The sequence below is a fragment of the Vombatus ursinus genome, unplaced genomic scaffold (assembly GCF_900497805.2).
Source record: "Vombatus ursinus unplaced genomic scaffold, bare-nosed wombat genome assembly UNPS02014830.1, whole genome shotgun sequence".
Lineage (NCBI taxonomy): Eukaryota > Metazoa > Chordata > Mammalia > Diprotodontia > Vombatidae > Vombatus > Vombatus ursinus.
This window is the reverse complement of record NW_020954608.1, coordinates 15,576,850-15,591,145: the sequence shown is the minus strand read 5'-3', so window position 1 is coordinate 15,591,145 and position 14,296 is coordinate 15,576,850. Positions and strand designations below refer to the sequence as shown.

Below are 14,296 nucleotides of genomic sequence, written 5' to 3'. Positions count from 1 at the left end.
CTATTAGCTTTAGTTGGTGTTTACTATGATTCTAAACTAATGCATCTAGCAACCACAGATTAAATTAGGGCTCCAAGCATTATTTTATAGGAGTTGACAGCATGTTGCTAGGGTGAAGATTAATGGGCTTTGACCGAACAGTACTCTAAATTGTCGGGATTCATAGAGACGCATAAGTTTTTTTTGTTTTGTTTTGTTTTGGTTTTGGGTTTTTTTTTTTGTTCACAAAAGACGTAGCCCAAGAATGAGGCTTGTTCTCCTTTGTAACAGTAGACAGCTCCTCATCGACATTACCTAGGCCTAAATATGTTCACCCACGCCCTGCACTTGAGCGGTCTCGCAGCGTGAATGACTTGTCTTACTATCGGCGCGACAATGCTGGAAAGTACAGTCTGTATGGTATGTCCCAGTGCCGCTTCTTGGGCCTAGCTATACTTTTGTACCAAGTAGTGGGATAAGTTGCATCACGACCTTTTCACCTATTTTTTTTTGTACTTTTTCTCACAAATTAAAACACTGGAGAGAGGCTCTGGAAGCCTGGGGAGGCCCATTCTTGCCTGTTAGTAATTTTCACACTGCCCCATGGCAGCACGTTGAAAATGGATGTAAAGGTCACCAGACTGTCATCTCACCAGTTGCAAATGTCACTGTCAAAGACAAAAGTTAATTTGTGTAGGTGAAAAGATTATGTTTCCTTCACTTGCTTTAACAAAAAAAATTTTTTTGAAGTCTGAAGCTTCTTATAAATAGAAATATAAAATGGAGGTAGCTAGATAGACAAACCCAGAAGAACCCTATTATAACATGACTTGTTTATAGTTCAGATATACCATAGGTCAAATAATATCCATCCCCTTCACTTAATGTAACCATTATAGCTGATAAAGGTCTAACACAAGCCGGTTAACTTATAAAGACACTATTAATTTGGTCTCTCTAGATCATGTTGTAAAGGGGTTTCACTCTGTACATGCACGCATACATTTATGCTTGTGTTTTATCACAGAATGTAGTCCAAAAGATAAATTGTGCAATATATTGATGAACAAAGCTATGCAACTGGGCCAAAGAACTTTCAATGGTAAAAAAAAAAAATGATATGTTACTTTATGTATATCATTTGAATTATCTAAACCTTATAATACACATTTTCTATCTTTAACAGTAATGAGTTCTAGAACCAGAAAGTCAATTTTTTTGTGAATAAGCTCCTCACCCTTTGAAGTACCTTGAATATTTGTGGGCCAGTAGATATTTTTCTGATTATGGGCCCATCATCTCAAGATAAGAAGATAATTCAGAGAGTCACCATATTCAGTTGCTTGGCCCTGCAATGCCAATTAGTTGATAAAATTCTGCTACTTCCTCTTGTTACAGTGGAAAGGGTGCTAGTTTTGGAATCAGAAGATCTTGATTCAAATCCTACCTCTGCAACTTACTAGGCATGACCTTGGCCAGGTCACTTAACCTCTGTGAGCCTCAGTTTCCTCATTTATAAAATGAGGGGATGGACTAAATGGTCAATAAGGTCCCTTCTAGTTTGAAATCTATACTCCTATGATCTCTACACTTTTAAGTATTTAGCATTAAGAGAAAAAAAGTTAGTTACTCATTGACCCTTCTTGCATATAGTAATGACCACAGACATGTATATACCTTGTAATTTATTGTAGAAATTCTAGATTCTTTGGTGCCAGGTAGACACTGCATTTAAGCTTGGGAGAGGTGATTTACTAAATGGCAACAGTGGCCCGTAAAGGTTAAAAAAACCCCTCTCCATCAGCTTCCACCCATTTCAGGGCAAAAACCAAGATGAATGTGTCCAAGAGTTTGTCATGGCTGATCTGCTTTAGTGTAGACTAGAGTACTAATATCTGTGTTTCTATTGGAATGCTCACACCACCACCACCACCACCCCTTTATTTCACTTAATATAAAAATGTCACCACATCCACCACCTCTGTTGCTACTAGTGGCTAGTTTTCTCTTGCACTCTGACTTGGCTTAAGTGTATGGTTTTTTTTTTCTTTTACTTGTTTTGACCAATATAGAAAAGCCGCTTTTCACCCGGGATGCATCACAACTGAAGGGCACTTTCCTAAGCACAATCCTGAAAAAGAGCAACATGGGCTTTGGATTTACCATCATTGGGGGAGATGAACCTGATGAGTTTCTTCAGGTGAAAAGTGTGATTCCTGATGGACCTGCTGCTCAGGATGGGAAAATGGAAACAGGTAATTTGTTTACTTCTTTGGTTGAATAGCCTGTAACATCCCATTTCTAAAAAGGGTCTTCTAACACACAAAGAGCTTCATTCCTCCTTCCTTGCCTTTGGTTTGGAGTTCAGATGTTGTCTTAAGAAGAATACAAATTCAGTTAAAAAATTAGCCAGATATTCATTTTTATCTTACTTCCCCCTATAAAACAATCATGTAATTTCAAAATGATTCTAAATTTATTTTTATCTTATTTCTCTTTTGTTTGCTATATTTGATGAACAAGATAAATAGCACCTGAGGCTGACATTTCCCCCATTCATCTTTGGAGTTCTCTCATGATCAAGCTTCAAATTTTGTTTCATTGTCACTTGCGTTAAGTGTCTGATTTTATCAGTATTCCTTTTCTTGTTGATTCCAAAGTTACATTATTTCACTAACTTGGCAAGGAAACCTATTTAATTAGCTGTGATCATTAAGCAGATAATTTTTGAAATTTCCCTCTTAATATTAGGCTACTGGAGATGATTCCATTTTTATGTGTGCCTATACAATTGTTTGCTGTGCAAATTTTTAGAGTCGTTACAATGTTTGTCTACGCAATTAGGTGGGCATTTATCTATTGTCTTCGTTACATGTAGGCAAGCAAAACTAAGCTTATTCAGAGAAATAGAAAATATATAATTTTGTAGTGCATATTTCCAGACAAGGGTCATGATGAAGAAGTCTGAAAAATATATGTTACAAAGAAATGTACACAAATATACTGAAACTACTGTCATTTTAAAAGATTTTTTTTTACTACAACTCTTCTGTCTTTTGACTTTAGTCATTTTGTTGTGATTTCTCATGTGAATTCTCTTGAAAGTCAGTGAAAACAGAACTGATGCCCTGCAGTGCAGGGGCCCAGTCAAGTCATAGAGTCATTCAGTTCCCTTTGATTACTTAAATATTTATTTAAGGACTTTTCCAGAGTTTTATTATTCCTGACTTCTTACACGTTAATGAATGTGAGTGTTTGAACTGGTATTTGCTCTTAAGAGACAGAATACTTGAGGGAAGATTTGAGTGAGTGTCTTAGGAACTCTACAGTTGGATTTGTTACATCAAAGACACTATTTAAACTAACATTTAGACTAACATTTTAAAAAATCAATCAAATCGTGATTTTTGTGTTTTTAGCTATTTTTCTCTCTGGTGCCCCATATTCCATTTGACTAATTGTATATGGATTAGTTAGCTGACTGGTAGATAAATTTTTGTGACAAATTTTGTGAGTAGACGACCACAAACTCAAAAATTTTCCACAAGTGTTAGCACTTAAAATTACAGCAACAAAACATGTATTTAGAAAATTGTTTTGTAACCACTTATCAAATGCACTTTTTCCTGGTTCTTTCATAAATGTTTTTGTTCCAAGTGACCTGACTCTGTCTCTGGCTCAAAAATATTATGTTATATACAAATATATGTGTGGACATGAGATTTATTCTTCTATTGAACCTTTCTGACAAATGATGTAAACTACCTTTTAATAACTCAACTAATTTTCCAAATTGTACTTTTTCAGTATTCTTTAAACTGACTTCTGCATGACTAAATTAAGATGTTCCCCTCAGTTGACCCCACATCAAAATCATGTTTCACTCTATTAGAACGTGAGCTCTTTTAAAGAATGTACTGACTTATTTTTCTTTATGTATCCTTAGCACTTAAAGCACTTCTTGTGTTACACAGTGCTTTAAGCATAGTAAGCATTTAATAAATGCTTTTTCAATCACTCATGCAATGATATTTATTCAGAACCCTATCTTCATGCTAGTGAAAACCACAAAGGAAACATCAAATAATCTATCCTACTAATCATTGCTGGGGGGTTAAGAAAAAGGGTTAGGATCAAAAAGGAAGTCTTGGAGAAAAGGGTAAAAGACAGAGCAAGAGGGAATTATGTAAAGGTTTCCCTTGCAAAAAAATGAAATACTTGACAAATTCAGAATAGATCCTAGCTTTTTTCTCTCTGCTCTAACCAGGTCATCCTCCTTTCAGAGCCCTCATTTTGTGACACAAAGAAGGGGTTCTGAATCTTTTTATTTTGTTGGTATGGACCCTTTGGCTATCTGGGGAAACCTATGGACCCTTTTTCTGAATAATGTTTTTAAATAATCAAAGGGAATGTTATATTTCAGTTAGGATTCAGTGAGAATCCTATTCAAATTTCTAGTGAAAATAAGGATGCAATTTTCCTCACCCAAGTCCCCAGAGACCTTAAATTATCCATAAACCCTTCAGGGCTACTGATCAGGTTAAGAATCTCTAATTTAGAGAGGTATCTCTGTAATAGAAACCTTTCCAAACTAAAGTTTACTATTTTCACAGAAAATTTCTTCCTCATTCAGACTTCCTTTCCACTTACTTTTTATTTCAGGTATTTCAACACTTTTATCAGTCAATCAAGCATTCATACCTTATTCAGTACCTACTATGTGTCAGACACTATTCTAGATGTTGAAGATAAAAACACAAGGAATAAACAATTCCTGCTCTCAAAGAGCTTACATTCTATTGGGGAAGACAGCAGGTGCATCTGTAAGCATATGCCGAATAAATACAAAATACGTACCTGGTTTCTAATCCAACCTTTATTACTTACTGAATATATTCTATATACCAGGTAGTTAGGGAGAGAGAACATTTGGAGATGGGAGCAAGGAGGCTATGGTCAGGAAATGTTTCATTTTGAAGAAGAACCTTAACTAGTCAGGAAAGGCTTCATTTTGATTAAGAACCTTCACCAATACCTATGACAGCTCCATTCTACAAGGAATCCAAGTCCTTCAGACCTTGTAGAGTTTCCAAAGCTACATAGTGATAACAAAACCAGCTCACAATGTAAGTAATAATATACAAAATAAGTGTGAAAAATCCCAGATTTAATTCTCTATTCTGCCACTGATTTCTAGAAATTCCATTAGTGAAATGTTATTTCATTATAATAATGCTAATATATGACATATTGAAAGTTACAATATTTTCCTATATTTCTAATAATAAAATATAAAATTATCATATTAACATGTAATATTTTATTAAAATTATTACATTGTTTTTATTATTTGTATGGTCCTGTGGAATAGTAGAAAAAGCTTTAGAATTCAGAGAACCTAAGTTCAAATCCTGACTTTGCTAATTACTGTATGGTTTGGGGAAAGTAGGATTTAAGTTTTTTTGAAGTCAAAGCACAATTTTGCTCATCTCAGGGCCTTACACATAGTGAACACTTAATATCATGGGTTGAGTTGATTGTTACTGAATCAAAATTCATTTAATTGTTCTGGGCCTCAGTATCCTTTCCAAAAAAAATAGAGTCATTGATATTAGAGATCTCTAAGTTCTCTTCAAGCTCTAAAGCCAATGGAAATATCATGAATTAAGGTTAAAATGCTTTTGGAGGTGAATTGAAATGTTCTATTTCCTAAAACATCTCTTCTTGTTGAGTATGCACTGAAAGAAAATCTCACCCAAGATGTGTTAATCCCCATGGATCCACCATGGATCCTACTTATTTATTGTAGCAAACAAGATTTATGTTTAGAACCAACAAAAGGTTGAAGTTGGAGAGGACCTTAGAGATCCTTACCTCCACCCAACTCTTTTGACCAACCAAGCACCTGAGCACCAAAGAAGTCAAAGGACTTAATTAAGGCCACTCAACTGATTAACGACGGAGCCTGGGAATGAAACTCAGGTCCCAGTCTCATTTTTTTCTGCTATACCACGTATACCATACTGTCTTTAAGGGGGCAGTTTTTTTATATGCCCCTCTTTTCCCTTCATTAACTACCCACAGTGCTATTGCTCCTCACAATAGAGTGGTATCTTGTACAAAGAAATTGTATTTTCCCCCAAGAGTCCAAACAACTTACTTGAAGTTGTTTTTAGATTCTGATTACATATTCAGAAATTAAAGAAATACACCTGGATCTTGTATGATTTTTTTTAATTGCATAGGCATTTGGGTTCTTTCAATTATTACTTCACCTTAATAGTGTTTTCACAGTGTACTGGGTGATTATGGAATCAATGATCTTTGCTTTTTTATTAGCTTTCAGTAATTAACAAAGCAGCAGCTTTCTGGTACAGTGGAGGAAACAGTAAATTTGGAGTCAGAGAATTCAGAAACCCTCGGTTTGAATCCCATCTCTGTCACTTATGCATGTGACCAAGAGCAAGTCACTTACCCTCTTTGGGTCCCAGTTCCTCATCTGCAAAATGAAGAATTTGGCCTAGATGACTTTTAAGGTCCCTTCCAGCTCTGCATCTATAATTCTATCTTCAAATAACAGCGTGTGCCATCACTTTGTAAATGTGTTGTCAGATCCTTGTTTGCCATTGTTTGTTTGGGAGTAATGTTAATTGTAGTAAACTTTAATAATTACATTTTGTTTCAAGGAAAAAAAAGTCAGCATTAGGTATCTACTGTGTATTGTCAGGTAACTTTGAATTGAATGCTAATAGGTATGTAAACACATTTGTTGATGTTCCACCTACTTTTGACTGTTAAACATTGTATGTGAGGTCTGATGTTGAGATTCGGGGATTAGAATCGGAGATTTGATTTTTATCAACCCTAAACCCTGGTTTTATAATACATTCAGATCAGATTTCTCAGGAGTACTGAGAAATAAGATACATCAGGCCTCTGCTCTACGTTTTCACATCTTGTTGAGTCAATTACAATAACTCACAGGGATTCCAAAATTTTCTCCCTTCTATATGTTTGTTACTATCAACCTCCAAATCCTCCATACTGATGACCTTGAGTCATCTTCAGCTCTTCCTGCTCCACTGCACACATCCAATCTTTTCCCACATTTTGGCAGTTCTTCTCCTGAAATATCTCTTCATTGAGGCTTCCTCTTCATCCCCCTACAAATATTTTAGTTCAGGTCAGGGCTTTCTTCTTTTTTTTTTCTAAGAATAGTGTAGTAGTTTCCTAATGGGTCTTCCAGCCTCCAATATCTTTGTATTTCAATCCATCCATTATACTGGTTCTTAAGTAATTTCTCAAATGTGTTCTTATGGTCATGTCACTCCTTTACTCAGAAACTTTCAATAGCTTCCTATTGTCCAGGATATAAGTCACAAATTCCTAACTTTAGCATTTTAGGCCCTCCAAAATGTAACTGAAATCTATCCAACCTCATTCATATCCTTCCAGATAGTCTATGTTCCAATCAAACTGTACATTTATAGTACAATTACTGTTCTTATCTTGTCCTTTCCTACCTCTCTGACTGGTTTCATAGTATCTCCCATGACTGAAATGAATCCCTTTCTCCCCATCTCTGTCTGTCACAATCCCTCCCTCCTTTTCTTCAAAGACCAATTGTAATGCTCCCTACTCTAGGAAACCTCACCTGATGGTGTCCAAATGAAAGTAGTCTCTCCCTTTTCATATTTCCCATACCACTTGGCTAGGACTTCTCCTTTATACTTATCTCATTCTCCTTTGTATCATAATCACTTATTTGTATGTTTTCCTTCCCTCCCCAGAAAACTGTATTCTTCTTGCAAACAAGGCCTCTCATATCTGTCTATCTATATCTATATCTATCTATCTATCTACCTATCTATTCTCGTAAAATACCTTGCTCTTAGTAGAAGTTTAATAACTGTTCATTGAATTGAATTAATATGGTCCCCAGAAGTCTCCAGATTTCCCAGAATTTGGATTAAGAATTCCATATGTTCTGAGAATTATTCTCAAAAGATGTAGGTAATGCTTGTGTGAGCTCATTAAAAATTATTATGAAGAAATGTGGTTTAAAACCATAGCAACTGAAAGGCCCAATAATTTATCGAGACATTCTCCAGCTACAATACTTCATGTTTTCCCCCTGCAGCTAATTTAAGTCAAAATTTGTGGGTTTTCATTTCATAAAAGGGAAAGTCAATTTTCTCTCTTCACAAAGTCTTCCCCCATGACTGCAGTTTGAAGTCAGGGATACCGTGTTTTGTTTTGTTTTTCAAACTTTTGCTTGCTTCCTTATTTCCCTCACATCCCATTTTTATTTGTAGAACTTTGAGATAATAGGCAAAAGGCTCAGGTTCTTTTGCAAATTAGTGTTTCGAATCTTAAGCAGTTCAGTCATCTTCCCTGAAGTGGGGAAAGCCGCACCAAATTTAAAGTTAAAAGACCTAGGTTCAAATCCCTTCTCTGCCACTTGCTAAGTCATTTAAATTCTCTAAGTCTTGGTTTACCCATCAGTATAATGGGGATAATTATACTTATACTCCCTATTTCATAGACATGTAAAGAAAGAACTTTGTCAACTTTAAAATGCTTTATAAATAGTAGCTACCATTATTGTCCCAATCATTGCCTCTTCACCATGACAGTGAGAATCTTAATTTCTCATCTAATTAGGCAGCTGGAGTCACAGTGGGTATGAATGCTAATCTTGGAGTCAGGAAAACCTGAGTTAAAATCCTGTCTCAGATATACTAGCTGTGTAACCTTGGGTAAGTCACTTAATCCTTTGTTCACCTCAGTTTCCTCCTCTGTAAAATGGGGATAATAAGCACCTACCTCCTAAGGTAGTTGTGATGATCAAATGAGATAATATTTGTAAAGTGCCTAGGATAGTACCTGACACACAGTAGATGCTTTATAAATGCTTATTTCCTTCCCCTACTTCACATCTCAGTGCCCTGTATTCACTTCATTATGGGATGAGCATGGGTATTTTTGGTCTAGCATCACCAGGGCACATAGTTTAGATTGAGTTTCCAGTAGTGGAGATGAATCTTCATTGACCTATCTGTTCCAGTGATGGATATGGAACATATGTTCTGAAGCCATACAACAAACAAATTATAACTGTTATTTAACTAGTCAGTCACTCAATATTAAGCATTTACCATGTGCCAAAACCAGTACATCTTATGTAAAGTTTCTAGAAATTAGTACTAACTAGTCAGTCATTTGGTTCAGTGGATTAAGTGACTTGCAATCAGGAAGTTGTTCAGTCTTTAAAGTCATATATGACTCTTTGTAACTTCGTTTGGGGTTTTCTTGACAAAGATACTGGAGCAGTTTTCTATTTCCTTCCTTAGCTCAATTTATAGATGAGGAAACTAAAGCAAACAGTGACTTGCCCTGGGTCACACAGCTACTAACTGTCTGAAGCCAGATTTGAACTGAGGAAGATGAGTCTTCCTGACTCCAGACCCAGTGTTCTTTCCACTGAGCCCTCTAGCTTTCCAGGAGTCAGGTAGACTTAAGTTCAAATCCAGCCTCAGACACTCAACTTAGTTGAGCAAGTTCATTTAACCTTTCTCAGACTCAGTTTCTTCATTGTAAAATAGAAATAATAATAGCTCCTAGTTCAAAGAGTTGTTCTAAGGATCAAATGAATTTATGCATGAAAGTACTTTGTAAACCTTAAAGTGCTATAAAAGTGCTGGCAATTATCATCATCGTCATCATCATCATCATCATCATCATCATCATCATCACTATCATCATTGGTTATCGTCTTCCACTTCCAGTACCAGGTTATTGTATCATATATGTCATGTATATGTCATATCATATATCATGTACCAGAAATGTCAGAGAAGGAGGAAGAGTTATGTACCTGAGGTTGTGGGAAATGACAGTGGACCCTGATTTCCTGGACCTATTTAAAGATGTCAGAAAGTAGCCACTGATTGGTTTTGATTGTGGAATAGTTGGAAAATGGCCCAACTGGAGTTTTTGTGTTTCCATTTCTTTTTGTTTCTGTTATAATACCGGATGTTCCCATTTCAAGGATAGCTGGGTGGCACAGCCCTAGGCCTGGAGTCAGGAAGACTCATCTTCCTGAGTTCAAATCTGTCCTCAGACATTTACTAGTTATATGACCCTGGCCAAGTAATTTAACCCTGTTTGCCTCAGTTTCCTCATCTATAAAATGAACTGGAGAAGGAAATAGCAAACCACTCCAATATTTTTGCCAAGAAAATCTCAAATGTGGTCACAAAAAGTCAGACACAACTGAAAAATGACTGAACAACCACAACTTCCCAACTCATCTAGCCTAGAATATAGGGGCTGCTCACAGGCCCAATCCTACCACCGAAAGGCACGTTTGCTTTGAACTCTTTTGTCACCAGTGTGGATCATTTTGACTCTCTTTAGAAAAGCTGGTGACCCCTCCTCCTGAAGCTATCATATTGATGATGACCTTAGTGAGGCCACCCAATTGGCACAGCCCACTGCAGCTCAGAAGTCCCAAGCTCAAGAAATCTACTAGCTTCAGTCTCCTCAGTGGCTGGGATTACTAATGTGGGCTACCATGTCCGGCCCTTGGTGTATTAAAGGAACACATATGGATGGAGGAAGAATGAGTTTGAGTAGTTGAGAACTGGGTTTGGGTTGAGTGCTTGGGGACTCATAAGTTTTTTTAATAGAAAGGAAGTACAATAGCATGAAAGTTCAGTTCATTATGAAATAAGTTAGTGAATGTTTAAAGAGACTGAGAGTAAATGCTAAGGTAAATTCAGAGTTGGCCATTAATTGCAACGTGACTGGATGGATAGTTTATCATGTGTCTGTTTCCTAGTGCACCTTCATATACTTTACATAACAGCAAAGCAGGGTGTGATGAAAGACAGTTAATCAGATTTATTCTCATGCTACCTTACTGATTCGAGCTTTTCCTTCTTGATTGCCCCACAATATTTTACTTATTAAGGAGATAGGGAAGACTAACATAAGCATATCAGTAATAACAATGATAATGTAACAGAGCCATAGTCTAGCAGTCCCTAATTTTACCCTTTGGATATTTGTAATTAGGTTTGGACTCTTATCTAGTCATGATGATGATCTGTGTTTCCATTATTTTTTTTCACAAATCTCTTCTGACTAGAATATATTATTCTAATGACATACGATACAGTGCTGAGAAAAGGACAATGTACGTTATCAAGATGAATAGCAAAGAAATATCTTAATCAGGAATACTTTTAGGTAAGCATGGAAATATTGAACATAATTTGATATATACCCTTGAATGTAGTAGAACTGATTTTTAAAAAATTATAAGGAAAAAATTGGTTATGGTTCCATTGAGGAGGACTTTAAAAGGAAAGGTAGTTCAAGAAGGGTGGAATTTGGAATGGGAAGGACTGATGTGAGCACAAGAGGACCTCTCTGATGAGCCTAGACTATTAAAAGGACATGTTCAAAAGAGGTCCTAGATATTTAAAAGTATACAACTGAAGATAAATATGAAAGTGTAGACTATGCACTCCTATGAGAAAAGGTGAATTCTGCAGCACTAGGCTTCTTCAAAAGCAAAAAAAATGTAAGATTATTTGTTAGAGAGGATATAGAAGATATTCAGGCTTCAGACTGCAGTAGATAACTCCTGAGATCCTGAGAATGGTTGTTATGCCCACTTCCACCTTAGTAATTATTCTTCTGTTCTTTCAATGTTTTTTTTTAATTGTATTGTCTCCTAGCCCCACCAGTGTTTTTAGTTATTACAAGCACTCCCTTCAGCAGGGGTTCTTTGTGTCATAGATTCTTCTTGGCAGGCTGGTAAAATCTATTTTACCAGACCCTTTCCAGAGGACTATTTTTAAATGCATCAAATAAAATGCACACGATTACAAAGGAAACCAATTATACTGAAATACAGCTATCTATCTGTATCTATCTTTTTTTTTAAGCTGGTGGACCCTAGGTTAAGAACCCCTGAACTGCAGTCTAGTATTCATAGCATCCTGTTGAATAACTAATGACAGCTTGGAATTCACGCCCTTTGCATTGCCATCTTTAGTTTAACATCCTTAGTTTCCTTCAAATTTCAACTCCACTGCCACCTACTCTATGAAGCCTTTTTTGGATCCCCCTAGTTTTAGGTGTTTGCTCCATCCTCAAATTATCTTGTTTTAACTTATCTATAGCAGTAAGTTACATCTTCTCTGTTGTATCTCCAAGTAGAATGTAAACTCCATGAAGGCAGGGACTTTTTTTTTTTGCTCATTTATTTCTTTTGTCTTCATTTCCTGTGCTAAGCATAGTATCTTGCCTACATCAGGTACCTGATGGATAAATATCTTGTTGTTGTTGAGAAATATGTGAGATAGGAAGCCTCATAATTATCATATTTTTATTGGTCTTATTTTCATCTTATCTCAGAAGCTGACTCATATTCAAAGCCGTCATCCAATTGGACTTTGAGCACACTTGGTGGTATCCTCTATCTCAGGCTACCTTCACAGTGACCCGCTGCCTTAGAAGTGACTGGCTCAGTCAGTGTCTTCACCCCTCCATAGTCAGCTGTTCACAGTCTTGAATGCACCATTTAATAGATTTGACTTTGTCAGTTGTCAGAACCAGATGAACTAATCAGAGAAACATAACCTTGCTTTGATTTGGAACATCTCTTCCTCTGATTTCATTTTCTTCCTGGTTTCACTGAGTTTGTGAAAATTTCTACTAGACATGTATTTCTCACTTTCATGATCTTTTTGGACCTTTCTGCAACCTCATGTGAGGAAAAATTTGCAAAATGAATATCTTTTCCCTCTACTTCTCCAGGGTGCACAAAATTTATAAATCATTTTCTTCATTTTAATTCATCACAAATTATGAGTTGTATTATCTCTATGCATTTAAGATAACCCTCTGGTTATATCCTTCCAAATAAAATGGACAATTGAGACAATTACATATACATATATGTAATATATACACATATATATATATATATATATATAATTACATATATACACAGATCTCTGCCAATACCTGGATTGAGAACTTAATTCTCCTTCTAGTGCAGATCCAGCTGTTTTTGCAACTTTTAAAATTAATATGAGTCGTTTCATTATGGAACTTAGGTCTTCTGGCTTATAATTCAGCACTCTTTCTATCAGAACTCCAACTAGAACAACATGACCCTAGCATTAATGTCAAAGTGAGCATTTGCCTAAGGGTAGAAAATGCATGCTAGAGATAAGAAATTTAAAGGGATACTGACACTGCTTACCAGAAAGGCAGAATAGTATTGTGAATAGACTGCTAGCTTTGAAGTCAGGAAGGACCCGAGTTCAAATTCTGCCTCTGACACTTTTTGACTGTGTAACTGTTGGTAAGTTATCAGTTCCCTCATCTTCAAAAGGAAGGGGTTGGTCTAAATCCCTACCTTCTTATCTTTGATCCTAAAATAAAGAAGGTGTAGGCAGGTTGTGGACCAGGTTGTAGCTTTTGCTATTCCAAGCAGGTCATAGAAATGGCAGGGGTAGGGATGAGTTCTGGATGAGCAGCTTAACCATCTGTCCATAATTCTCAGCCGGAGGAGCATCTGTATTTCAAATAGGAAATGGATAGGCAGGAATAGTAGTAGATTCTAGCCAACAGTCTAAGCTTCACCCCTCTGCAATAGGAGAAATTGGAGTCAAGTATCTCTTTTTATTTGGTAGCCTTTGCTTTAATACCCTTGAGTGCTTCCTAACTAAGCCAAAGCCCAGAAGGGGGCTCTAGGTATAAGAATGGAATTGAGAATGGCAAGCAGTGCTGGGAGACAAGGGAAGAGATAAGGAGAATCAGGAAGACTCATCTTTCTAGGTTCAAATCTGGCTTTAGACAACTAGCTGTGTGACCCCGGGCAAATCACTTAACCCTGTTTGCCTCGGTTTCTCATCTGTAAAATGAGCTGGAGAAGGAAATGACAAATCACTTTAGTATCTTTGCCATGAAAACTCTAAATGGGGTCACAAAGAGCCAGGCTTAACTGAAAAAAACTGAACAACAACACTTTGTTTCCACTTCTTTGAGACTATAAAAAATGCTACTGTAGATAATTGGTATTTATGGGACCTTTCACTTTGTCTTTGACCTTCTTGGGGTATGTGGTTAACTGTGTTCCTTTCTCTACCCTTATCACCCTCCCCAGACATCAGGAGAAACTAAACATCTTTTTGCTTGAGATCTAGTCACTGATGAGCTCCTTCTCTTACCACCTAGAACCAGGCCTCAACCAAGGTCATCGGGGGGAGGGAGAGAGAGAGGGAGAGAGAGAGAG

General features: G+C 36.6%; 1 protein-coding gene across 1 annotated transcript in view; it reads left to right on the top strand.

Annotated features, from left to right (window-relative positions):
* Positions 1 to 14,296, top strand: part of MAGI2 (membrane associated guanylate kinase, WW and PDZ domain containing 2) — a 1,168,341-nt gene that overhangs the window by 803,741 nt on the left and 350,304 nt on the right. The window contains exon 8 of the mRNA XM_027838694.1: positions 2,052 to 2,234. Within this exon, the coding sequence (XP_027694495.1) occupies positions 2,052 to 2,234 (183 nt within the window). The remainder of the gene's footprint in view (positions 1 to 2,051; positions 2,235 to 14,296) is intronic.